The sequence below is a fragment of the Anthonomus grandis genome, chromosome 14 (genome assembly GCF_022605725.1).
Source record: "Anthonomus grandis grandis chromosome 14, icAntGran1.3, whole genome shotgun sequence".
Lineage (NCBI taxonomy): Eukaryota > Metazoa > Arthropoda > Insecta > Coleoptera > Curculionidae > Anthonomus > Anthonomus grandis.
The window spans coordinates 10,319,414-10,347,346 of NC_065559.1; the positions used below are offsets into that span (position 1 = coordinate 10,319,414).

Here is a 27,933-nt window from a genome sequence, read left to right on the forward strand (position 1 = left end):
AAAACAGATAACTTCAGTACGACCGTGCCTCGAACAGAAAAGCTTCACTCCACCCTAAAATTTTACATAACGAGGTATTCAAAATACAGGTGCAACTAACTCAAGTTATGTACCTGCAATTCGAAACACATATCACATTGGTCGTTGATATACTAGGATTAGTAAACACTAACGATGATTCGAAGTAAACGTGCAAGAAACAGCCTTCAAAACTTGCCACACTCAACTTTTTTCGTCAAAGTTGGATCTGTGAAATTGTCGACATTTACGTGATAACGCAGTCACGACGTAAAAAAACGTTTCTCAGATCTGCCATTAATGAATGAGGCCGCGCAACACTATTAGACCCTTGAAAACATTTACAATTAAAAATTGAGCGATTTTTTCCACCGCAGACCGTGTTATTGTTACACGCTTCTCACCTCGCATGGGCCAATATGCGGACCGTATATCTAGGGCCTTAATTATACATTGTGTTGCTACTTGATGTCTCTTTGACAATTACTATACGTCAAAACTGACGTACATACATGATCATATGATCGGGTCACCTTTGTGACGTCCATCGAATTTATTTAATTATTTTTTAAATTTAAAACTTTGGTGAGGCAAAAGGTTGCTTCTCATTTATTAATTGCAATTTGGCTGTTACCGGTTGAAAAAACTTCTTGTTCCCGTTTTAATACATTCAATTTAATACTATGGTAAGTAAATTTAAACTGGAGTATCTGTTAGAGCTGGTTTTTTGTGAATTTATTAAGGGATCCATGTTTCCTCATGTTTTTCTCTTATTACATAACTTGTTTGTCTCTATATTCAAATTCACATACGTCAAAGTTTGATAGCCGGTTAAATGAATATTGTATAAACTTAAAAAAAAAATTATATAGTGTAAAATAAGCCCAATAAATATCAAAGATATTTCAATATATTATTTTTATTACTGTGCAACCCTTTCCCATTGGTTTCTTGTTTCCTAACAAGGTGGGTGCTATGAGGGACCCAACCCATTATATCCTGATCTATTGCACTACAAAAACCTACATTATCACATAATTTGACACAATTTCTTGCTATCAAATAAACATTCAATGCTATAACCCAATAGAATTTGACTCGGAAAACCATCATCAGCAGCAGATTTTATGATTTTTGCCTGACTATTAAATATTGAAAATATCTTTTATTGGTTTGTCAAGCAAAAATTTACATGTACAAGTGCATGTAAGGCTTCAGGGGTGAGTTCAGGAATGGCACACCCAATGTGAGTGCGACATCCTAAGCATTCAGAAATGGGAAAGTGACCTTAGTGTGCATCCTGCTTTTAATTCTGAAATTAGGTTGTGTCCATCCCCAGACACACCGTAATTGGGTGGTGTGATTAGTGTATTGAAAAGTCATTAATATTGTGCTAATAAATCTAAAACATAATTTAACTGCTTGTTTTGCTTATTTTCCTTTAAAACTTGATTATCTTCAATAATGGGTTTCACATTTTCATCAGATACCAATTCATGAGTAGTACAAGTAATAATCATTGTTTCTTCCATTCTTTCTTGTGGAAAGAATGGAAGAAACAAAGTTTCTTGTCCAATTCTTTTTTGTGGAAAATTGTGATTTTTTTTTATGAAAAAGAAAACAGTAGTAGATAAATTAAACATTAATCGGGGTTATGTTGTGTTTTGTTTTGTCCTTCCATCCGAGAAGGTTAAATCACTACTTCTTGCTTCCTTCTTCCATGTTGGTGTCCTAATAATCATTCAGAAATAGTAACATTAGAGTGTCACCCAAAGAGCATTTGACAGTTACACCCTAAACATCACACTCACACCAGGTGTGGAATTTCTGAACTTGCTTCAGTATATAAATTTTCTCTATTTTTTGATCTTTGTGAGAGTCAGAATTATCTCTGAATTTTAAAGATTGATCAAAGTAAATTAATTTCTAAATTATCAACAGTCAGCTTGGTATCTTACATTGGTATTTACTAATACTGAGTAGGTATGATATTAATACTCGACTGTGTAACAATATTTACTTAAACCATGTTACAACAAATACTACTACTACTATCTCAAGCATTCATTAACTTTAATTCCTTACCTGTAGATACATATAAGAAACTCAAGTAAAATATATGTGTTTAATTATGGAATTAAAAATTATTTTTAAATTATCTTGCAATGTCATTGAAAAATATTGTTGCTATATAATATAATACTTAATGCATTATTTAGGTTATATCTTTGTTTGAGTTTTTTTTTAATTTATTTTAAAGAGATTATGATTTATTTTAGTGGGTGTTAGATAATAAGTTAAAAAATGTAGAACTTTTAAACTTTTACTTGAATAAAGGTTTAGTTTAAAAAAGAAAAGTTGCATTTTAGATTTGCAAAAAGTCTAGAGGTAGACTGATATATGTCTTGTAATTAATTAAAGGAATGCTTATCAAAAATATCGAGATATATACAAAGATATTGAAGATATCAATACAATTGTTTAAGATTAATTTTGTGAGGTGGTGCGAATTAAATAGCTTCAGATGAAATGTCAATAAGTGTGCTTGTAATGTCAGTCACCCTACATAGTAATCTCATAATTTTTTATTACACCTTAAATGGTGAACAATTTGAAAGAGTAGCCAGCATCTAGGATCTAGGAGTAATTTTTGACACTGCTTTTTTATTTTCTGAAAATATTTTATCTAAAGTAGAATATGCCCAAAAAACCTCTAGATTCATTACTAGAACCATCAAGAGGACCTTCATCTTTTTGATGGTTTATCTGGATCTTTTGATGAATATGGGTCTATAATTTGGTCCTTTCAGTAGGGTCAATACAACAGTAGTCAGAGAGTTTTGTCAAATCAAATCAAATTTGATTTGATAAATAATTTACATACAAAAAAACAGATAAACAGGTAGGTATTTCAGTCAATTAACAAACAAAAACATTGTTTATTAAAAAAAATCATTGATGAAGAAAAAATCATTTAAAAATTGTAAATAAATTTAAATTAATAATTGTAAATAAACACAAAAAAAAGATGAAAGATAATATCCCCTAATTTACTAAACATCATTATACTAAGGCATGATTAATGGAAAAAATATGTTTTGCTTTGCCTAATCTTATAACTTTGAATTGTGTTTTTCAAAGAAACAATAAAAACAGGAATACCTCTAATTATTTAAAATAAAGGAACAAAAAACTCGATTTCTTTCCTACAACAAAATACTAAAATAAAATATTCATTTTGCTAAATTAATTAGCCATTCAGCTATTTTTTGTTCATTTTCCAATGTCAATATAGGATCAGAATTTTTTCAAGATTTTTTCACTTTACCCTTCATACAGTCCTGTATTGTTGACTTTAAAACCTCAAATTACCAAAAAGTTTCCCTTAAACTGCTGCCATTTTGAATTTGATCAACATCTACGTTAAGATTTTCTTCAGAACATTTCTGAGTGTTCATTTTTTTTTTGAAAATTCATTTTCTAAAACAAAAAAACCATCTCAAAATTAAACTTTTTTTGTCAACTTCTGTTAGTGGAGAGTTTTTATAGAGATAAATGAATGGTTTAATATTGAAAAAGTGTGGCTGGTTACTGGCTAAACCAAATAAAACATATTTTATATCCTTAAAAAAAAGAAATAGATTTTTTTTTTCATTTTGAATAAAAAAAAGACAAACATTTTCTCTTTATTTCACCAGAAGGCGGACATTTAGACTACTTGAATTTTCATAACATCAGAAAAATTAACCACATATTTTATTTACCTGTATAGCATACTTGATCTCAAGCAATTTAACAAATATTCTTAACACAATGCCAACTTTGAACTTATCCAAATTAATGAAGAACTGAACTGACAGTGATGACAGTTAGTAGGATAAAGCAAAAATAGTTAAATATTATTGCTGAATTTTTTTAAAAAGTTGTTGAAGTTTAAATTTAATCTTATTTCAAAATTAACGGGTTTTGTCCGAGTAATGCTGGTTGCACATTCATCCTACAGTGCCTGGATAGCAGTGATTGAATGAGTTCAAAGCAGGTTTTTGAAATCCATGTATTTCAGGAAATTTGGTACATATCCCCAGAGATTGGATCCCCAGGCAGTGATACAGTATTTTTGTGAACTTTTTTCAAAATACTGAAAAAAATATATTGTCCTGAGATTCTTAGCCATCAATTTTTCTTTTGTTTTAAATAGAATAAAAGCTGGCCATTCAAAAGTATTTTATCTTGCTTATCACAAACTAACCTTTATAAAAGTTCTCCCATTTATAGACTTTGTGAATATTTTGTATGCTTCCAATATTAATTTCCTTCTTACATTAATTCATACAGCTAGTCTGAATAGGTTTAAGGCAATAATACTAAATAAACTGAAACAGAACTGAACTGACCAGTAATATGTCAGGTATTTATTATTGTATTTTATTGGTGTAGAAAATTTCTGTTACATGTATTTACTTGTTTTTGTATTTCTTTTACTATTTATTTCATAAGTACATTTTATGGAATCGTAAGTAAGTATCACTAACTGGCTTCATAACTGTTGATACTTGCAACATATAAGTAAGATATTCTAAAAAACGTAAGAGAGTAAGTTAAGAAAATTCTCATAGAAAAATTTATTTATGGATTCAGAGAATCTACTACTTTATTTTTTCAAAATGAACCACATTTAATAATTTTCATAGATAGACAACATGTTAATTTAGATATGACATTAAATACATAAAGCCAAGTAGGAAAGCAAAATACTTAAAATTTAACAAAAAAAAATATATATATATATATAAAAATTATTGCACAATAACATAAAATGCTTAAAATATTGCAAAAAGGCTTAGAACATCTATGACCTGATTACAAGGTCATCCCAATAGAATTCCTCAATGCAATAGTATAATTTATGTAAAAGATCCCTTTTTAGTATTTGGTCTTAAGATGGTTCTGAGGCTAATTGGCAAATGGTTATATACTTTTCTCCTCTTGTAAAATAAAAACCGTCTAACAACCGTTGTTTTAGGTAAATTAATTTTCTGGTAGTATCATAGTATTATGGGGTTCCTACCCCTGAAGCTGAACGCGATTCGTGAAAATTAGAAAACATGTTTCCAAAATAAAGAGAGATGTTAAGGTTAGAATTCTTTGAGTCAGAAAATCTGGTTTGCAACTTTCTCTTTGGTCGATGTTCATAAGAAATCTTAATTGACTTTTTCTGCAGGATGAAAATCATATTCATGGTCAAGGTCTGACTGGCTAATTCTCCAAAATGGAATGTCATATCTGAGATATACCCAATTCCTCCCTAATAGCTCTTACCGCAAAACATGCCGATGAACATTTTGTGCTTAAATACATTAGGTGTTCCTCAAAATATAGCTCCCCATAAATCAGAATTCCCAGAAACTTCACAACCTCCAGGCCTAGAAGGCGGTTCTCATTTAAAAGTGGATCCTCCACATCACACCTAAAGCCGACAACATGTGTTTTACTAAAGGTTAGAGAAAGGCGATCGGCATCGAAAAATTCCGAAAAAAAGTTTAAAGTTTCCTGATATTATATATTTTAAAGCCCCATATCCCCTTGGCAAAAAATTGAAGTGCTATCTGCAAAAAGAGTGAAATTCCCAGATATGTTGAGGTGGAAGCCTAATTAGTACAAGTGTTGGATGGTTAATAAAGTTTCTAATTATAGATGAAGCATTCTTATCAATTCAAAATAAATGTTATATTAAAATATCTGTTCTTATATAATAATGTCTTATTAAACAAAAGATCCTAAGGATTTCATTTAGTATATAATTAATAAATTATTAATAAAATAAAATATTTATACATTCAAAAAATTATTGGGTTATATAACCTAACACTACTAAAAATATGAATAGAACAGTATATATTCACTCTCCAATTTCATCACTGATAAACATATAGATTCTCAGTTCAAGTTCACATTTATTTTAATCTTGTTTACGTTTTTTACCAGCTTATTTTTAAAATATAGAGATTTATGCATGACAAGGTTTAACTCTACAAGATAACAATGTTACATAACAGCCTTTTATTTTCTATTAATGATTTATGTTGTACGATGTTAGATCTCTAAGGCCTCTTAGAAATAAATACACCATTTATGTTATGTATTTTGGTTTTTGTAAAAACTAGAAAAAATTGTATGATTATGATATATATCATTTATTGCCTACTAGTGTAAAATAAATTGCATTATTTAAACGTAGCAGGATGGGTCTTGGCTTACAATTTCTAGCTATTTGAATGATGCTAAGTGCAGTACACAAAACGAACAATTAATTTAACCAGTAGAAGTAATAAGTATTTACTTGGATAAGCATTGGCAAACTTTGATGTTTATTTAAATCCCATTAGATACCAAGGTTTTTTTTAAATATTTTTTAAGATATATGTCATTTTGATTACCCTATTTTTCTGAATTTGTTATTTTTTTAATTTTTTATTATTCATATTAAAATTATAAGAACCAGAAATGCACAATAAGTGAAATATGTGATAAAATAACAGGACGTTAAAACATATTTAATTTAAATATACATAACTTAAATATCAGTTAGTCTAGATGCAAATTACTTTCTAAAAATTAATAATATTTACTGATGTATCATACAGCAAAACTACTGGTTTGGACTCGTGTATAATTATCCCAAAAAATTTGGATTTTAAAATTCAAAATAAATTACAGATAAATTGTACTTAGAGAGTTTGTTTAAAGCTTTGCTTGTGCTTGTGGAAGGTGAATAGATATTTTTTTCTTTCTCTTCTGTTGAATTTGCACTGTTTAGTGATATACATGAGTTAAAAATAACATTTAAGGATGTTATTTCAGATATTTTAAAAATGTATTTTCTGTATATTGAAGATTTTTTTAATATTTTATGCTCCAAATCTTGATAAAATATGAAAAAAGCATTAGAGGATTTCAAAACATATCACACCAATTTTTCCTTATTACAAATTTAAATCGCGTCGTATCGTAAAATTTCGAGTGGATACCACTTATAGTTTGTATTATGATGCAGAAAATTTAGATTCAGATCCTATTAAATACCAAGTTATTTATTCAAAGCAAAAAAGCTCAAGGGTTCCTGGATAAATGAGACATGATTTCAGTCAAATTACGACATGCAAGAGTGTCTGCAGTATTTCTATCCACAACATTATCAAAATTTAGATATGACACCTGATTCTGGTTTTATTCTTGAACCTTTAGAATCATAGAATATTATCTCAGCCAGCAAGTCTTTATATAATAACCCAACCGCTGTCCTGATGTTTCCAAGTTTCGTTGCCAAAGATAATATAAATGTTTTTTCATCACCATTATGTCATATATTTAATTTGAATCTTAATACCGGCACATTTCCGGACAGGTGGAAGGTTGTGAGGGTAGGCCGTATTCTGAAGAAGGGGTTCAATTTTGATAGAAAACTATCCTTAGTACTTTCCTAAACTGTTTGTGACTATTATCCACCATGATATTTTTGCCAAGTTCAGTCTTGATTTTCTGATAATTTTTTTTCCAGAAAATCCTTGCTTCTTTTCGCATCACATGTTAACCAAAAAAAAACTGTCTGGATTCTCATACGTACATATTTATAAAATTGCTTTAGTCAAATCTCATTGGAACAATATAATAAAGGTTGATGCTTTTAGATACATAGCTTTACTTCATCTTCAGGTATGCCACAAGGGCCTAATGGTTTTGCTACTATATTTATTTTATTTTTTAATGACCTCTTGAACCATATTCTTTGTCAGAAGTTAACTTGCTTTTTTTTTTGAGAATTATCGTCGTTGAAGAATGTTGCTGCAAAATAGTCTTGACTTTGATTGGTGTCTTTTAAATAAGCTTAGTATAAATGTATTAAAGTACATAGAATAAAACCCCAATAATATTTGACTACTAAATTTACAATGTTGTCCTCAAAAAAATCCTGGTCTTGACATAGTATTTGATAGTTACATTATGTTTGTCCCACAAACTGAGGAAGTGGTCTCAAAGGCTTCAAAGACATTAGGACTTGTAATGAAGAAATAATTGTAACTAACGTGTATATCTGGAATAATAAAATTTTATTACTTTGTAAAATGAGACTGGCTCAATAGTTGGCATACATATTATCAGGTCCAAGTGTCACATGTGAGTGTCTTTAAGTATCTGGGTTATCATGAGGATTAGGCTATATTTCTCTTATACCCAAGATTTGGAGATATGCCCTTGGTCTTGCATAGAATGCAGCATTCAATTGGTTTTTTAGGGTTGGTTTTAACTTTTGAACTACAAAATTTAAAGTCTTCTTTCATCACAGCTATCATTTTATGTCCCATTTTTTGTTCTTGATCAGGCTAGACCAGATATTTAATATTTAAAATCAAAATCAAAATATGCTTTAATGTCAAAACAAAATATGCATTCATGCAAATTTTAGTTCCATAAAACAATAAAATTAAAATGTTAAACTAAAAAAATAATACATGAATACATTAAAATAAAGATAATAAAATTAAATTTGAAAGATGTGACTTGCAAACCTATTTAATAATTTGTATTAAAATACTTCAGAAAAGTATTCTGTGAGGCTATAGCCCTTTTTAAGCCTAAGTTTCAAGCTGTTGTTACTTTGGCATATGGATAAGGGTAGATGATTGAACATTTTCTTTCCATTATACACCACAATACATTTTCTTTCCATTATACACCACTGATTGTTTTATTTCAGACCGGGGGATTGGCAATCTGATATAAGAGGCATGCCGGGTATTATAACCTATATTCTCCACATTTAGTTCATCCGAGAGTTCACCATTATGTTTCATAAAAATCAGGCAGACTGTTTCCAAAATAAAAATGCAGTACAAATTAAGAATTTTGTGTCTACAAAATAAGGGACAACAAGTCTCTCGAGGACCGACCCTAAATAAACATCTAATAGCCCTCTTTTGCAACATAAATACCTTGTTAAAGACATACTGAGAGCATGATCCCCAAAAACAAATACCATAACGAAGATGGGATTTAATTAAAGAAAAATATAAAAAGCGCTACCCACTGAGCTGTTTAAATTATTCACAATGACATGAAGAGCATAACAGCCAGAGGAAATTCTATTACATAATGTGCTTATATGATTTTTAAATGTTAACCCAGAATCAATATACAACCCAAGCAATTTGCTCACATTAGCAGACAATACTATATTATTACTTAAAAAGACATCATTAAATGCACATTTGAATTTTAACATATTTGTTTTAGAAATATTAAAGAACAGCTTATTAGCGTCACACCATCTTTTTACCTTACATAAATCCGTCCGAATATTTGCTTCACATAGCTGCTCACAATTCTTATTTTGCCACAGAATGGTGGTATCGTCTGCAAAGATGGTAAAATTGCCATTTATTGAAATATGAGGCAAATCATTAACATAGATTAAGAATAAGAGAGGTCCCAAAACTGATCCTTGAAGGACACCTATGCTAGTCTTCATTTCATTGGAGCTTTGGCCCTGAAAGTTCACAGTCTGAACTCTTCCCATCAAATATGAGTGGAACCACTCCAAGACCATTCCCCTGAATCCATAAGCCTCCAATTTACTTAACAGTATGCCGTGGCTTTGACACAGTCAAAGGCTTTAGACAAGTCACAGAAAACTGCGGCAGCACAATCACCATTGTTTAGTCCAATATATAACTTTTCTAAAAGTTGAAAATAGCATCAGTCGTCCTTAGGGATGCCTGAAGGCCAAACTGCTCTACGCTTATAAGGTTGTGCATATTTAAAAATTAAAGGACCTTATTTTTGATAAGTTTTTCCACAATTTTTGATAAAGTTGGTAGAAAACATATTGGTCGAAAGCTTGAAGGATTATTTGCATCTCCACCTTTGTATTTACATAAGCTTTTTTTAAACAAGAAGGAAGGGTACCTGTTAAAAATTAAGAATTAATAGCTTCGGCCCAAAACCTCCAAAGCTGTGTCTGGGAGATTAGCTCTCCCAGAAACAGCACTCTCAATGACATATCATCATACCCAGAAAAATTTTTATTTTTAACTTGTCTAAATAATTCTTGAATTCCTAATGATGAAACCGGAGCAAAAAAGAAAGCATCCGAAACAGACGAATGATCCAAGTATTGCCGAAAATCCGCATGATCAGTGCAAGCATCATAATTCATATTATGTCTAATATTGCAGTAGAACTCATTTATCTGGCTAGCATGAAGGATTGAAGTCTGAGATGATGAGTTGGTTTTGCCTTTTAATTTGTTGACTATTTTCCAGGACTCCTTTGATCGATTTTTTGAATGTAAAATACTCTATTGATAGTAATTATATTTGGCAGATTTTATAACTTTCCTATAAATTTTCCAATATTCATTATAAAATGATATAAACTGTACATTTTGAGAGAAATACTTTTTTATATAATGTAATGGCTTCATATTTTTAATTGATGTTTTTATACTTTTTGTAATCCAAGATTTCTTTTCTTTATTTTTCATAACTGTTATGGGAAAAGAATCATTAAATAATACACATAGAGTATTGTGGAATTCCTGAAGTGGATCATCAAAGCTTAGAGCATTTTCCCAATGGGTACAAATTAAACTGAATCTTTAAAAATTTCTTTTGGAAAATATGCAACCCACCCTTTTTTGAAGTTTACCTTGACCATAATGATCAAGTGGCAATGATGCAACAACAGCCTCATGATCTCATAATCCAGCATTTACTGTATTGCATTTCACAGTTTCAGTCTCAAAAGACGTACATACATAATCTAGCACCGAACAAGAAAAGGCAGAGAATCTAGTAGGCTCATTAACATGCATAAACAAATTAAAAGAATTTAACAAATTAGTTAATGATTGCACATTGGGATCTAACTTATTTGGGTAATGAATATTGAAGTCTCGTGTTAATAATATTGTTGAATTAACTGAGAAGTAACTTAACAAAACTTCTAGGCTCTCTAAAAATCTCTAACATTTGCATAAACCCTAATTATTTCAAAAAACACAACAGAAAATGCAAACACTTCGTAACAAAAAATCCTGTAGGTAACAAAAAATTAAAGCTGTCAATATTTTCACTTTTAAGTCTATTATGTAAAGATTGTTCCACCATAATTAAAGTACCACTATGAATTGTACTAAGTCTATCAAATCTAGCTACTACTACATAATTTGTCATATACAAAGGGGTCGTGACCAATGCCCAACTAAAGTCACAATACCAGGAAAATTAAGTGATTCGAGAAATATAAATAGTTCATCAATTTTGGGTCATACAGACTGAATGTTTAAAAGAGCTATGGTGGTATTTCTATTAGCTTCTGTAAATAATTTTTTTTTTTATTCAATTCTTTTGAAGTTTTTTTATGCAAGTCCACTACTATGGCACTATCAGACATAATAGAATTAATGCAATTTATAGACCTTAGTTTGATTTTGTGTATGTTAATGAAAGACATCACATAAAAAGATAAAAGCTGACATGCTGAGACTACAGTGTGACGAAATTCATGTTCCCTCAACTCATTCACAATCATTCTAACAGACAATTTTAAGTTTAGTACATATGAACTTATAGAACTAATTATTTTAGAGTACTTATTCTTATTGTTAAATCTACTACCACATTTAATATACAGAATAACATTCGTAAATCTGCCAATTGACGGTAAACTTTTTAGTCCGGTATAAGTAGGCAACGTTATATTTAAATCTAAGCATAAAATAAAATTATCTACAGATGACAAGTTAACAACTGTAGGAAATACCTGCTCACATAAATGTTTAAATGTAGACCCGGAATGGATATATCCAAATATAGATATCATACCAGATATAAAACTATTAAGGAAGGCACTTCACAATCTTTAAACGTTGCTTTTTTTGCCGTCTAGGGCCCAAACTAAGCAGCTTTGTACTGAGATCAGTTTGCTCAACTAGAATAAATTTGGCCTAAAGAATATCTAATGAGCACTTTTTAAAATGCAAATTTCTCTAAAACTGCTAGAATTATTTGAATTTTGTACCTAGATTCCTTTTCTTTCATTGGCATAGCATTATGAAACAAGCAAATATTTAAAAAACCTGGGTTTCTTTTTCGGGGCATAAGGCTACGCAAATGTACCAAATTTCGGCAAAATAATATGAGAACTTTTTAAATTTATGAAGAAAATCGATTTTAAAATTGTCGGTTCAGCGCCGCCTAACGCCCAAACCAAGCGAATTTGTTGTAAGGTAAATTTACTGGAATCGGCCAATTTTGGTCCAAAGAATATGTTTGTAAAGATATTTTACCAATAAACGAACAACATTTGCCCTAAATGCATTTTGTACGTCTACAAGCTTTATATGTGTACATAAGTAATGTATGTATCTGAACAATATATCTGTGCCTAAATAATAGACGTAGTGTCTTCAGTAATTTTAATGATTCCTTAAATAGCATTGCCATTGTATAGTATTGCCTATCATTAAATCTAACACTAAACTTACATTTCCAGAGTGAACCAATCAGAGTTGTAGTAACCGGCGCAGCCGGCCAAATTGCCTACTCCCTCCTCTATATGGTTGCCAAAGGGGATGTGTTTGGACCCAACCAACCTTTGATCCTTCACCTTCTTGACATTCCACCAATGATGGGCGTCTTGGAGGGTGTCGTTATGGAACTTGACGATTGTGCTCTACCCCTTTTACACGGAGTTGTACCCACCGATGATCCCGCCGTGGCATTTAAGGACGTCTCTGCTGCTTTTTTGGTTGGTGCCATGCCACGTAAACAAGGTTTGTACGATTCGTGTTTGTATTAATAATTTTTGTTTTTTTTTGATTGATTTATTGATGCTTTTATATACATATAAATAAATAAATGTTTACTTTGCTAGCTTATACTAATTAACACAAAGAAAATCCAACTCAAAATTAAGTTTTTTAAGTAAACACTAACACTTACTAAACAACTTTACTGAATTTGCACTTTTTACGCAGTCAGGTAAAGCATTATAAGCGCAGACTTCATTCTAAAATAATGATTTGCAGTGCTGTGGTCCTCCATTGATGGGCTGTAAGTGTTGATTTGTTTTTAAATTATGTCTATGAAAGTTTCTGACGCACAAGACATGATTTTAAATAAGTTAGTTGGAAATTATTCACAATCCTATAACTTAGGATATAGTTCTCTCTCTCAATACACTCATTTACACCAAGCCAGTTTAATATATTAAGGATACTTTGTATAGGAGTTTGTAGAAGAATATTCATTACTTTATTCTGTTGTATTTGAAGTTTATAAATATTTTCCTTTGTACAAAAAATTAACAATGAAGAAACATAGGGGATACAATGGGGAAAGAGTATGCTATTATACACTAACATTCTAGACCATGGCGACAAACTTTCGAACAAATGATTTATTTTCTTTACAACTACAAACTTCCTAACCCGATCATCATCACCAGTCCTATCAAAGGCCTTTAGGAAGTCTGTATACACACTATCAACCTGTACAGACATCTCAAAATCATTGATCAAATCACACTGGTATGTCAACAAGTTAGTCACCGTAGGTCTATCCTGAGAAAAACTATGCTGATGACCACTAAGCAATGTCATACAGTGTCATGAATATTGCACAGAAAACAACTTGTCAAGCAGTCTACTACAAACTGAATACACAAACATCTATATTTACAAATATCAGTTCACTTAAACCATATAAACTAAGTTTCTGATCTGCCTTCCTATATCAGTCCATTATTCTCAGAATAGTCTTTTAATTACTCAGACACTATGGTTTCTAGGATTTCGTCTACCACTGATAATAAGTTTATCGGGCAAAGGTCGCTAATTCAACTAGACCTTTGGACTATGACGCTACTTTTTAAACTATCTGTAAATTTTCCAGAAATCAAAGAAGTATTAATAAGATACAAAAGTGTATTAAAACACCATTACACAAAATAAGTCCTTTGTTAAATTCATAGAGAGATATTGTCATTACTACTTTAATTTTTTTGAATTAAGCACTTGATTTCTGAGTTTAGACAATGTTATTTTGAAATTTGTCACCTCACATTGCATCTTGTGAACATTACCTTGGTTTAACTTACCTTGGTAACCCATGGTTTATGTTCGATAATGTCAGATATTTCTTGCAAACTATCAGCATGAAAGTCAAGAAAATATAAATAATTTCGTCTGCTCCTTTATCCTGGTTGCTAATTATCGACTAAGTGAAGACCACATCTTTTGTTCATCACCCCTACACTCATCAATATGTTTGTTGAAGTATTTTATCTTTTCACGTCTTAAAACAGAAATAACCATATTCCTTTTACTTTTGTAATCATTCCAGTCATGCTTTGCACTTGTAATATTAAACTTCTTATATGCGACGTCTCTGAGTTGTATTTTACTTCTCCTGTCACCAAGGGTATTTTTGCCTTGCCATATGTTTTTTCTGAAGCGGTACATATCTATGGTCATCAATGGCCTCTTTGAAGACTTATGAAGTTTCCATAAACAACATCAACATTTGTAGATCTATAATTGCAGTGTTGCCTTACTAAGGCTCCAATAATAAGGTTGACATTTTCTCGGTTTAAATTACGGTAGAAAGACGTTTCTTCAATTAACGGATGTTGATGGGGTAATGACATCTGACCACCAGTTAGTTTCATGGGCCGTAATTTTAGAAAACACGCATCGAGCTTCAACTAATTTATAATCATTTGTTATTATATAATCTATTAAGGTGGCAAAGCGATTGATTAATCATAATTTGTCTAAAGCCAGCTGACTAAATTACATTTTTAAAATCTCTAGAGACGGAATTATCTTTTAATCAATCGATTATATTATTATCTGCCATTATAATCGTTATTTGACTCTAAATATCGTTTTCATTTATTTTATCATATAAAAATGACAGAAATCTGTGAGCTGCTTCATTTGGTGACCTTTAAATGCATTCTGTTGTAATATGCTCGGTTTTAATTTTAATTTCTACTCCTACAAACCAAAAGTTGTTAGCTACTGAGTCACACCAACTAAATTTATAATTTGTACTTCCTTGAAAATAAATTATCCATCTACCAGTATGTCTACTATTAGAAAAGGAAACAACTGCTTTATATCCGGCAATTAAAAATTCACTTTGCTTTATATTCCCTGTTATATCAGTTTCACTTACAAAGAGCTAAAGGGCTACAGTCATTAAGTAACTGTAAATTTCTGAAAAATTACTCAATAGACCCTGTATATTAATATGCCCAATAAAAACGTTTTCCTTCGACTTTTCAGGAGATGCGAACTGTATTTGCTATATACGTATTGAATTCGTAATTTGACTGTTTCCTGCTCTCTTTTAAAGCATATACAGTCTTTATCGAAAACATTGTGCCTTATATCATTTGGTATTTTTAAAACGTCTGTAGTAAATGTGCAGCTGGTGCATTCCAAAAATCAGATTTATTTGACTCTTATGCTGCTTGTTATACAGGGTGGCCCATTAGAAAATTCATTTTTCGTTGCGCCGTAGATTGTGCCTGTATAGTGGGAGAAATGCGACAGTGGAACTGTCGTATAGCTCATATTTGGGAATTTAGTAGAGATGTTGATTTTCGTTACTTTTGATTACTCGTTACTAATCGTTACTCGACTATTAAGTAATCATTTAGAGTATTCGTTACTTTGATTACTATGATTACTGTACCGATTGTGTTACTTTTATTGGTATTTGCATATAAAATACCGCTATCGGTACCGATTGACAATAATCATGCACAAAAATTAATAATAAATATAAAAAAAAATTAAAAATGAAAATGCTGATTTGTTGGTATTTACCTATTAACTCCAGCGTCATCATTTGTTAGTCGTTTCGTATAACTCGCATTTGATTACATACACCATACATACGTACGGTGGTCCGCGCTTGATGATGTATAAATAGGTATTAGGTAGTAATCAAAGTAATCATATGTTTTTGAATTCGGCATTCGTTACTTCGGGTATCAATGAGTAACGAGTACTCCTGTAACGAATAGTTACTTTTTCAACATCTCTAGAATTTAGTAACGATGCTGCAGTACACGGGAGAGCAGCGTGCTTTTTGCGTTCGGGCGTATTATGAGAATAATCATGCGTACGTAGTTGTTCGTCGAATTTTCCGTCGACATTTTAGACTGTATGACATTAATGAGGCTCCCAGTTCAAATATAATTAAGAAGTGGGTTAGAAGATTTGAGAGAACTGGTTCAATACAGAAAAGTCGAGCTCAAGGTCGACCAAGGACTACACGAACCGTCGAAAATGTTCAACGGGTGACTGAATCGGTACGTGCTACACCAACAATGTCGACTCGCAAACGGTCTTCAACTCTAATGATTCCGAGGACGAGTCTGGAACGAAACTGAAACTACACCCTTATAAGATCCAGCTAGTCCAAGCATTAAAAGCTTCGGACCTGGAAGCAAGAATGACTTTTGCAAATGTAATGTAGGATACTTTTCAAGACTTTGAGAATATGCTCTTCTCCGATGAAGCTCACTTTCATCTAAATGGATTTGTGAATAGACAAAACTGTCGTTACTGGAGTTCCGAGAATGAAAACATCAAAAACCACTTCATTCGCCGAAAGTTACTATTTGGGCTGCAATTGCTAAGTGGGGAATTATTGGACCTTTCTTCTTTGAAGATAATCGAGGCCAAGCCATTACTGTGAATTCGGAACGCTACACAGCATTGTTAAGAAATTTTTTAGCCCCATATTTGTAAAACTCGCGCCACTATAACCTAAATATGTGGTTTCAGCAAGATGGAGCCATCTGCCATACTTCTAACTTGAGTATTGCAGTGGTAAGAAATGTTTCTCGCAAGACTGATTTCTAGCAGAGGCGATATTTCATGGCCTCCTCGAAGTCCGGACTTCAGCTGATTTTTTCTTATGGGGGACACCTTAAGAGTAAAGTGTATTGTAATAATCTTACAACTATACCTCAATTTAAGGACAATATCCGACAGGAAATTGGATTAATCTCACAAGAAATCCTTACTAAGGTATTCCAAAGTTTCCGCACACGATTGGAGGAGTGCCGTCATCGCAGAGGACATCATTTGGACGATTTTATTTTTAAAACATAAATTTCCATGTACTCTCTATATATTTCAGTTAATAAACAATACCAAAACATTGTCGTTATTTTTTTCTGAATTTCTTAAAAATGAATTTTCTTATGGGCCCCCTGTATAAGGCGTATATATTATTACTACGATAGTTGACTGCTTTATGCCTTTAACACTAACATTTATAACAGGATGCTAAAATATTCATATAGACTGAAAAATACATACGTATATGTGTTATAGTTTTACTTTATTTCTGTTTGCTACTGGTTTTACTCTACCTGTATAACGAATATTTTCTGATCATTTTTATCAGTCTTTAAAATATCATTTTTGCAGCCTACAATAAATCTTCCATTTCTCATCTAGGTATGGAACGTAAAGATCTATTGAGCGCCAACGTCAAAATCTTTAAGGTCCAAGGCGAGGCTTTGGACCAGCACGCCAAGAAAGACGTTAAAGTATTGGTTGTTGGAAACCCGGCCAACACCAACGCCTTAATTTGTTCTCGTTACGCTCCATCTATTCCAAAAGAAAACTTTACTGCTATGACCAGATTGGATCAAAATAGGTAAAATTAATCAAGAATTTCAGAGGAAATTTTGCTAATAAAAGGGTTATTTAGGGCACAAGCACAAATTGCTCAAAAATTGAAAGTTCCCTCTCGTCAAGTAAGCAATTTGATCATCTGGGGCAATCACTCTTCCACCCAAGTACCAGATGCATCTCATGCCGGAGTTGAGATTAATGGAAGCGTTTTACCTGTTCCTGAAGTAGTTAAAGGTAATTATTATGATTTTATTAAAAAACACATAATTCTTAATAATTTTCTTTATAGACGCTGCTTGGTTGAACTCTACATTCGTTGAGACAGTTCAAAAAAGAGGCGCTGCAGTTATTAACGCTAGAAAAATGTCATCGGCGATGTCGGCCGCTAAAGCTGCATCTGATCATATGAGGGATTGGTTCATGGGAACTCAACCAGGTAAGTGTGTCTTTTTGAAACATTTTCTATTACATTTAACTACACCTTACTTTAGGGTAAAGTGGGAATGGTTTAGACTAAGTAATAAAAATAAAATAAAATAATAAATAATAATAATAATAATAAAATCCTTCGATCCTGAAGAGTTAAAATATTATAATGATTTCTCACAGATGCTATACTAGTAAGCTGAAGCTGGTTACCATATTTGAATAAAAATGACTTCAAAAACCTTTTTTGTACCCTTTCGATTGCGTCTTTATAAATTTGATAATAAGGACTCCAGATTATTGAAGCAAAATTAAGCTTGCTGTGTACATAAGCATAATAGAGTGTTAAGTATGTATTTGGATTTGAACATAAGTTAGATTGTCTATTTATGAAGCCCAACATTTTAATACTCTATGAAATTGTTAAATCTATATGTTTTTCAAATGTAAGTTTATTGTCAAGTGTCAAGCCCAGATCTTTAACCTAATTTTCTCTATTTAAGGCACTGTTACCAATTCTGTAATTGTATTGAATTGGATTTTTATTTCTAGTAAAACTGATAACATTACATTTATTTGAATTTATAAACAAGTTATTTTTAAGACAGTATTTAGGAAATTGATCTAAGTCGTTTTGCAGCAATTCACAATCGTGCGGAGTTTTAATTTGTTTGTAAATTTTTAAGTCATCGGCGAATCCAAGAACCATAGAGTTTTAAAAACAAAGTTTTACATTATCAAGATAAATAAGAAAGAGCAGAGGTCCTAGATGGCATCCTTGCGGTACCCCAGAGGCAACTTTTATATTCATAGATTTAACCTCATTTACCTATACAGAAAAAGTACGACCTCTTAAATAGGATTCGCACCAGTTCAGAAAAATGCCATCCACACCGACTCTTTTTAATTTATATTTCATAATGGTATGATCAATTTTGTCAAAAGCTTTACTAAAACCGGTGTAGATAGCATCCACCTGAACTCCGCTATCCATGTTTTCTCTAATGTATTCCGTATATTCAAGAAGGTTAGATTCAATGGATTTATTTGGTAGAAATCCATGTTGCTCAGAAATTAGCAAACATTTGACAACATTAAAAATATATTTATAAATTATTTTTTCAAAAACCTTGGCAAAAATACAAAGCTTACTTATCGGAGGTTTTTTTCATTGTTTTTAAATATTGGAATGACATATGAACGTTTCCATTTATCCGGAAAAACACCGCACGACAGTGATTGATTAAAAATTAAGGTCAGGGGAGGGGCGAGACCCATTGCACAACTCTTAACAAAGAAGGATGGAAAATTATCTGGGCCTGCGCCCTTTTTGGGATCAAGTGTTTTTAATGCTTCGAGAGTTTCAGATTCAGAAAGATAAATAGAATGTAAAAAATTGTTATTAGTATTTAAATCATCGCTATTATCGTATACCAAAGAGCTGGGTCTAACAAAAACACTCTCAAAAAACTCCGCAAACATGTTAGAGATATCTTGATTGTTCGAGGACTCGCTATCCATATATTTCATTTTAGCTGGGATACCTGAGCCTTTTTTATTTATAGAAACCATTTTCCAGAATTTTTTACTATTATGCGGAATATCACTTTCTAAGGATTGTACATAATTCCTTAAATCTTGTTCTATAAGTTTTTTAGATCTACTCCGCAAAAGCCTAAAAGTATTGTAGTCAGAAATATTATTGTAAATTTTCCATTTTTTGTGGAATTTATTTTTTTCTTTTACAACCTTTATTGTGGCCTGTGTAAAGTAAACCGGAAAACGTGCATTTTTCCGCACGATGGGTATCTTCTCTTCAACAATTTTATTTAAAATATTATAAAAAGTGTTTAAATTATGATTTAAGGAATTTTTAAAAATATTTGGCTAAGGTTTGTTTTTTAATACATTATTTATCTCCACATAATCTGCCTGGTTAAAATTAAAGTAAGAAAGTGATTTATGTTTTAACATTTTTATATTGTTAACCTGAAAGTTAAATTCAATGGCTGGATGCTTAGGGTCCTCCACAATTAGGGCTATCACAATGCAACAAATTTGAAACACGTTCTTTCTTCATTACATAATATTAGATCTAATGTATTATTACAATAATTTTTTAGGTAATTAAATTGTATTAGACCTGCAAATGAAAGATTTTCGATGATATCGAAGTATTCGGTTTTTGAAGGTGGTAGACAATGGTACAGTGAAAACATCTTGTCGAACTTGCATTGTCTTATTTATTTAATGTAACACGACGTTTCGCTTGGTTAGTATCTCCAACAGTTATCAAGTGTAAACTGACAGCAAACTACAATTCTATAGGCTTATATACTAGATGTGTGCAGCGATGTGGAAGGGAAAGTCATCCGTGAAAAGAGTTGGGGGGGGGGGAGGACACGCCTCTCTCTAGATCCTACACTGTCCTGAGAGTAGAGGCTTCCAGATGTTGGGTATATCGACGCTTGGCTGGCTGAAGATCCTCTGATTCTGTGAAATGAAAGCTGCCTCTACGAACTTCCTCTTCCGCCAGTGCTGTTCCTTGTGCAGAATCTTGGCTTCTGACCAATGGATATTGTGTCCATTATGCCACGCGTGCTCTGCTATTCCGGATTTGGAAACCTCAACATACATGGAACATCGCAGCTGGACCCAAAGAGGAGATGTTTCCAAATCCGGAATAGCGGAGCACGCGTGGCATAATGGACACAATATCCATTGGTCAGAAGCCAAGATTCTGCACAAGGAACAGCACTGGCGGACGAGGGAGTTCGTAGAGGCAGCTTTCATTTCACAGAATCAGAGGATCTTCAGCCAGCCAAGCGTCGATATACCCAACATCTGGAAGCCTCTACTCTCAGGATAGTGTAGGATCTAGAGAGAGGCGTGTCCTCCCCCCCCACCTCTTTTCACGGATGACTTTCCAGTTGGCAGTTGATGGCAGTTGGCAGTTCGCAGTTGGCAGTTAGTTGATGGCAGTTGTTAGCAGTTGGCAGTTGCAGCAGTAGCAGTCAAAAACGGCAGTTCCTAAGCAGAACCTAAAACTGAAGCAGAATACCAAAAACCACCAGAAACGGCGGAAAACAGCGCGAACTCGCCCCCCATAGTCAGCGGGGGGCCAAACCACCGACGCCAAAGACGTCAGAGCACAATAGACAATGAAAACCGAGAAGAACTAGAGCGGGGTAAGTCTCTAGCTGGCACTCCTTACCCCGTCCATAAACCTCTCCTTGAACGGAGATACCAAAAAACTCTCACCCAGTCCTCAAATCCTGCCCCAAACATGGAAGAAGATAACAGTCCAGTATTCAGTGCTCAGGTCTATAAAGACCTGTGCACAGCTCTTGAATTTCAGATAAAAGACCTGCAATCGAAAATTGAGGATAAAAATTTCAAACATAAAACGCTCGAAAGCGAAAATGAAAGATTAAAAAATAAACTCAAAGACACCGAGGAAGAGATAGATCTCCTTAAGGATCAAGTTCGTATCTTCAATTCTCAATTGCGGGAGACCAATGATAACATGGAGAAAGTATTGAAAATAAATGAACAACTCGAAAATGACAATAAAAACTTTGCCGAGCAGCTGGGAGCGCTGAGAGACCAGCTAAACGATAATCAAAAAAACATAAAAACACGTAAAAGATCCAGAAAAGAGGCAAACATCTCCTCCCCACGAGAGGAGGAGATGTTGCAATCTGAGGATTCAGAATCTAATACTGACTCGGAAGAACCTGGTCCCTCGGCGCGCCCAGATGACACGGCGGATGAAAATCTGGCAAGGCGGGACGAACAACCTGAAAAGAATCCTCTCTACATGCCATTGAATAATCTTTCAATTGCAGGAAGGGGGACGAGTGCTAAACCTAGCAGCTCAAAAATACCGAAAGTTGTCATCAGGGACACTTCTAACTGGGCAAAAAAGTACCAAATTATCATGGAAAATAAAATAAATATATTAAAGGTACAAAAAGAGAGGCTAGGGTTGGCACTCTTTCCCAAAACGGCTCAGGATCACAGAAACCTGACTGCTCTCCTCAGGGAAAGGGAGGTGGAGTTCCACTCCTTCTTCCTGGAGGAGGACAGGAAGTTGAACCTGATCCTGAGAGGATTTGACAGGAAGTTCGACCTGAAAGAGATAGAAGAGGCACTAAACCGGATGGGATTTGAACCTGAAGAAATGGGCTGGTTTAACACCGGCCCAGGCCGAAAAAGGAAAACAGATCTCATCCGGTTCTTACTCAGCAAAGACCAAGAAGGAATTTATAAAATCGATAACCTCCTGAACATAAGGGTCCGTGTGGAGCACCTAAGAACGTTTAAAGTTAATAACATAAGACAGATGGGGCAGTGCCATCGCTGTCAAGAATTTGGTCACGCCGCAAGCAATTGCAATGCGGGGCCGAGATGTCACAAGTGCAAAGGCAATCATATATACACAGAATGCAAAAAAGAACGTGCAGCACCGGCCCAGTGTTGCAATTGCGGCGGCGACCACCCGGCTAGCTATTGGCGCTGCCCCAAAAATCCGAATTATATTAACAGCAAGAAAAACTTCGCTGAAGCGTTGAAAAGAGTGCCCACACCGGGCCCGATGTCCGGGAGGACAGAAACAACAAAAAAACCCGACCCGGGGACCAAGCAGATTGAAATATCAGCACAGCACAATACTCTTTTATCTCTTTTATCCTTGCCGGAGGACGAAATAAATCTCAAAATAAACAATCTAATCTCTAAACTGAATAAATTAACTTCAAATCCAGCATTAAAATTATTACTCTCATAATCTTCTTTAATCTAAACTTACTTCTCCATAAAATAAAAAAAAACATATTTAAAAAAAAAACAACACATAAATAAATAAAACACAACACCGGTCCAAAACTTACGACCTGGGTGGGCGTGTCCTAAACTAACGTATCCAACCAATCCCAGCCGCCCACCCAGTGTATAAATATAACCTACGCTTCCTCATCCTATTCAGTCCGTCCCCGCTTTCCGAGCCATCAAAAGCTAGAGCACCTCGATGCGACCAAGAAAGAAAAGATAGGCGCCAAAAAAAAAACATCAACAACAAAGTAAATCAGGAAACCGGCAAGAGCCCAGTAGCTAGTCCGGACGAATTCAGTGCAGTACAAGTTGCTGTCAGTTTACACTTGATAACGGTTGGAGATACTTACCAACCGAAACGTCGTGTTACATTAAATAAATAAGACAATGCAAGTTCGACAAGATGTTTTCATCGAAGTATTCCTTAAATACTTGAAAAGGGGTTAAAAATAAATTATGGTTTTCCTTTTCCCATCGCACAGTTGAACAGTTCATATCACCGCAAACCAAAATTACATTATTTTTATTTATTCGTTGATTTAATGATTCTAATTTAGTTGAAAAATATGAATAAGCATTAATGTCGGAGGGAGGTAAACACAACAAACAAAAACGCAAACATTCCCCACACTAAAATTAATCCACACATCCTCAGCTTCACTGAAAAAATGGCACACGGCGATTGCTCCCAAATCTTTTTTAACCGCTATTAGCACACCACCCTCATCCTTTTTTAAAGAAGCACTAGATTCGCGATCTCGGCGGAAAACATCATATTTATCTAGATCTATAAATTCGAAATCGGATATATTTCCGTTAAGCCAAGTCTCATTTATACAAATTATATCGTAGTCTGATGATTCGATGCTAATCTTAAGATTTAACAGTTTAGTCCTAAGACCTCGGGTATTTTGAAAATAAATACTAAGTACCATGACAAGAAAAAAATGTATATAAACGAATAATATTAATTGATATTGATTGTAATAAAAATGGAAACTTATTGCCAAGAGATCAATTATTAATTAACTGATCCAATACTGAGGAGTCTTTGACATATATAATTTTGGACTTATCATTTTTGCGTAGAAGAATGTTTCCATTTTTGGTCCAGACAAACCTAAATTGGTGCTCCCTGGCAAACACCCTTGTATTCTTTAATAAAAGCTTTTTTACCGAAGTGAGATTTTCATTAACAAACACAGGTTTTACCTTACCAGGCAGCAACAATCCCGGCTGAGACCTGTCCACGGTACAGCGGATTTTATTCTTCACCGCACCCAAAAAGTTATCTTTATCAGTACGAGATACAAACCTAGCCATAATGGGTTTTGGGATATCTGGGTTTCGAGACGGAATTCGATGAATATAATTAACTTTGTTTAGGTCGCACTTGAACCCCACTGCAGAGAAAATACCTTGCAACTCCGTGACAAGATTTTAATTTTGGATTTCAGGCAAATTATGGATTTCCACATTATTTTCCCTATGAAACTGTTCCATGTTTTCGATTTTATTACTGAGAACAGCAATTTCCGCTTTGAGGGCCTGGTTTTCTGCCTTTAAGTGATCAACAGTTTTAATGGTTTTGTTTAAACTGTCGATAGTCTTCTGAAAATCAGTCATTTTGTCCGAGCAGAACGTTACTGACTCACGAAGACGTCTCAGTTCCATTTCAAGCGCGCTCTCGGGTAATACGCTGTTGGGTTGCGTAATGTTTGCGCTGCTGACGGCGGCGGCGACGGCTCCTGTTGCGCTCTCCAGTTCTCCTCGACTAGAAGCACTGGTACTGGTACTGGTACTGCTGCTGTTAGCCCCAGCGAGCGAGCGAGATCGACATGATGGGCAAAAGCCACTGAAGGCCGTTGCTTGCTGACAACAAAATCCCTTGGTCTCGTTTGAGATCGGAACACTGTTGATTGGCATGATATGATACAAAACACATGACGCAATAAATGCCGGGTGCACTTTTATTGATTTTTCCTTCGCATTTTCAACTCAAAGGCATTTTAAATTACTTGAAGACAAATCACTCGAGATTCAGAAATACTGACATTAGTTTTAGTTAAATAAACCATTTACTTCAAAATACAGACCGAAAAGTGGAATGGCATCGGAACGCGGCCGCTTCTCACCGACCGACCCATAGAACTATTTGAAGCTAATATGTTAATATTTGAAGTAAATTTTATTTAAGCTTGAAATTGGGAATTTATTATTAATAGCAATAGATTTTATGATGTTAAGTTCTTTTTGAAATGCTCCGTTAGACAGAGGTAATTTAAATAATCTGTATAGGAAAGAATTAAATGCAGCCGATTTATGTTTTCCAGGAGAAAGAGAGTCAAATTGAATGATGTTGTCCGTTGCGGTTGGTTTTCTATAGTCTTCAAAGGAAATGCTATTGTCCTTTCTTCGCACAAGTAAGCCAAAAAATAGCAGACATTGATTTACCTCCCTTTCCAGCGTAAAAGTTATATTTTTGTGTAGGGAGTTAATAAACGTTAAAAATTCGGACAAATCATTATCGTTGCCTCCCCAAACGAGACAAACATCGTCAACGTACCTACAAGAGGTTCGTTGATGAATTGAGAAAATTTACTAGCCATTATTTTCTTTTCTAATTTTCCCATAAACACTTCGCTCACGAAGGGAGAGAGACAAAAGCCCATGGCGAGACCTGTAGTTTGTCTATAAAACTTTTCGTTGAATTTAAAAAAGTTTTGATCTAAGACTAACGATAAGAGAGAAATAAGGTTTTTAATGATCAATTTTGGATGGCTAGTTAGATTAAGGTCTTCTATCAGGACTTCGCTTCTATCGTAGTTCGCAAAGTCTATGGGATTCTTAATCGAAAATTCGTTGTTAAAACCAGTTACATCTCTGAGGATGTCATTTAACCAGGAAGATAATTTATAACAGGGGGAATTGACGTATGAAACCACCGGTCTTATTGGGATTCCTTCTTTGTGTACTTTACTACCAAAAGTTTTTTTTTTTAATATGAAAGAGTGAAAAAGGGGTTCAGAGTACCTACTTAAGGTGGACTGTGCGGTTTTCTAAATATGTAAAATTAATTTTTAATCAAATTCAATAATATCTGTATGTTGTTAATTATTTTAAATTTTATTAGTACCCACTTCTCCTTAACAGTCCCAAAATGTCTTACAACTGTCAATTTTTTTACAGGAAAGTTTGTTTCTATGGGTGTAGTGAGCGACGGCAGCTACGGGGCACCAAAAGATGTAATTTTCTCATTCCCCGTGAGCATTAAAGGAGGCAAATGGGAAATCGTTAAAGGTTTGGAAATCAATGATTTCGCCAAGAAACTTTTGGAGGTTACTGGTAAAGAGCTGGAAGAAGAACGTCAAGAAGCCATTCAGATCATTGAGGCATGACTCGTTAACAAGCTTTAAAATGTTTAACAGAAAAAAAAATTACAAAAACAAAGTAGAATGTAGCATTATAAAGATTTTCCGTTTGTTTAATTTTTTTTAATTGGAAGTCTGAAATCTAAGACCAATGAGTTTTAACATTATATCCTTGTAAAAGTCGAACTTTAACAATCATTATAGTAGCAGTAAAGGTGTAATTAAATTAATTTCCCACTTTCGAATGTTATTGAGTCTAAATAGTGCCAATATTTAAAAGAAATCATAAAAATGACTGAAACATCCACTATATTTATGGCTTTTTATTCATACTTACTCTGTCGGACGAATTATTAAATATTTAATACTTCTAAACTAATATCAGTATCCTTTTCGAAAAGCTTTTGATATTTAAAGTGGCAATATTAAAAAAACCATAACATCTAATTTTATTGGTAACAATTTTAAAGATTCTGTGTGGTAACATACGTTTTAATTGGTATTATTGCAACTTAGATATGTATTTGATATTTCCATAGATTGTTAAAATAATTTATTGCAATGTCTTTGTTTTTTTTTAGTTTAACCTTTTAAAGCTCCTCGGATTTTACTTTTATATATTTAAAAAATATATATACTCTGTTTTATATATTGAATAAACATAATTTGAATATTGGTGTTCTTATAAACTTTTTAGTGGCAGTTAAAAATTATTTTTGCACGGCCATATTATGTAATTAATCATTGTTTTGGAATACAGAATATTTTTGTTACCATATTGTTTTATTTTTCCCTTTTGAACATAGTTTTACATACTTTTGTACACTTACTTAAAAATAATCTAATGATATTGGCAACGCTGCGAATCTCAGCTGTTCTTTGTCATTCCGGAATGACGCAAGTGGAGACACCGCACGACATCTCTGGAGACACATGGTAGGTTAGATAATATTCCGGAACCAGGGTCTACCGAGTATATAAGGAGCCGCGTTCGGCTAGTTGACAGTTCAGTTGAAAATCAAGTCGGAATATTGGCGCCACTTTTAAATCGACATAAATAGTACTTAATAAATACAGTGTTAATGAGTGTCTATACCTGTAAAATAAATAAGTTGACTATTTTTGGACATAGTGTTTTTAATTTAGACTTAACGAAAAAGGCGATGCGTATTGGCATTCTCTACTACGATAGGACGCAGGCCTAAAAATTACAGCGTCGAACTGCTGACAAAGTGATTTTCATCTTGTAAATAGGGACAGTGTTTTGGAAATCTTGTTATTAAATAAAAAAAAGAACAACTAATTTAAGCTAAAAATACATTTTTACAAATAAAAAAATACTTAACCTCTTTAAATTAATACACTTTGGCATTTGGGGTATTTTTATTGATATTAACTGAAAGATTTCTTTTCTTTTTTGGTACTCGTTTATTTTCGACGTTTGAGGGTCTTTCTGATTGAATTCTTTTAGAACCACTCTTCAAACCATCTCGATTTTTACGTCTGGCCGTAGAAGTAGTTGTACCCCAATTTGTCTACAATACCTTTTTCCTAATTTGCCTG

The 27,933-nt window shown here is 33.3% G+C and overlaps 1 protein-coding gene across 1 annotated transcript; it reads left to right on the forward strand.

Moving 5' to 3' along the window:
- The first annotated feature begins 536 nt into the window (after positions 1–536).
- Positions 537–27,143, forward strand: LOC126744501 (malate dehydrogenase, cytoplasmic). Its single transcript, XM_050451941.1, has 6 exons — positions 537–704; positions 12,571–12,850; positions 17,561–17,762; positions 17,817–17,974; positions 18,030–18,176; positions 26,189–27,143. The coding sequence occupies exons 1-6, from the start codon at positions 702–704 to the stop codon at positions 26,395–26,397; spliced, it is 999 nt and encodes a 332-aa protein (XP_050307898.1). The 5' UTR covers positions 537–701; the 3' UTR covers positions 26,398–27,143.
- Positions 27,144–27,933: the final 790 nt, after the last annotated feature.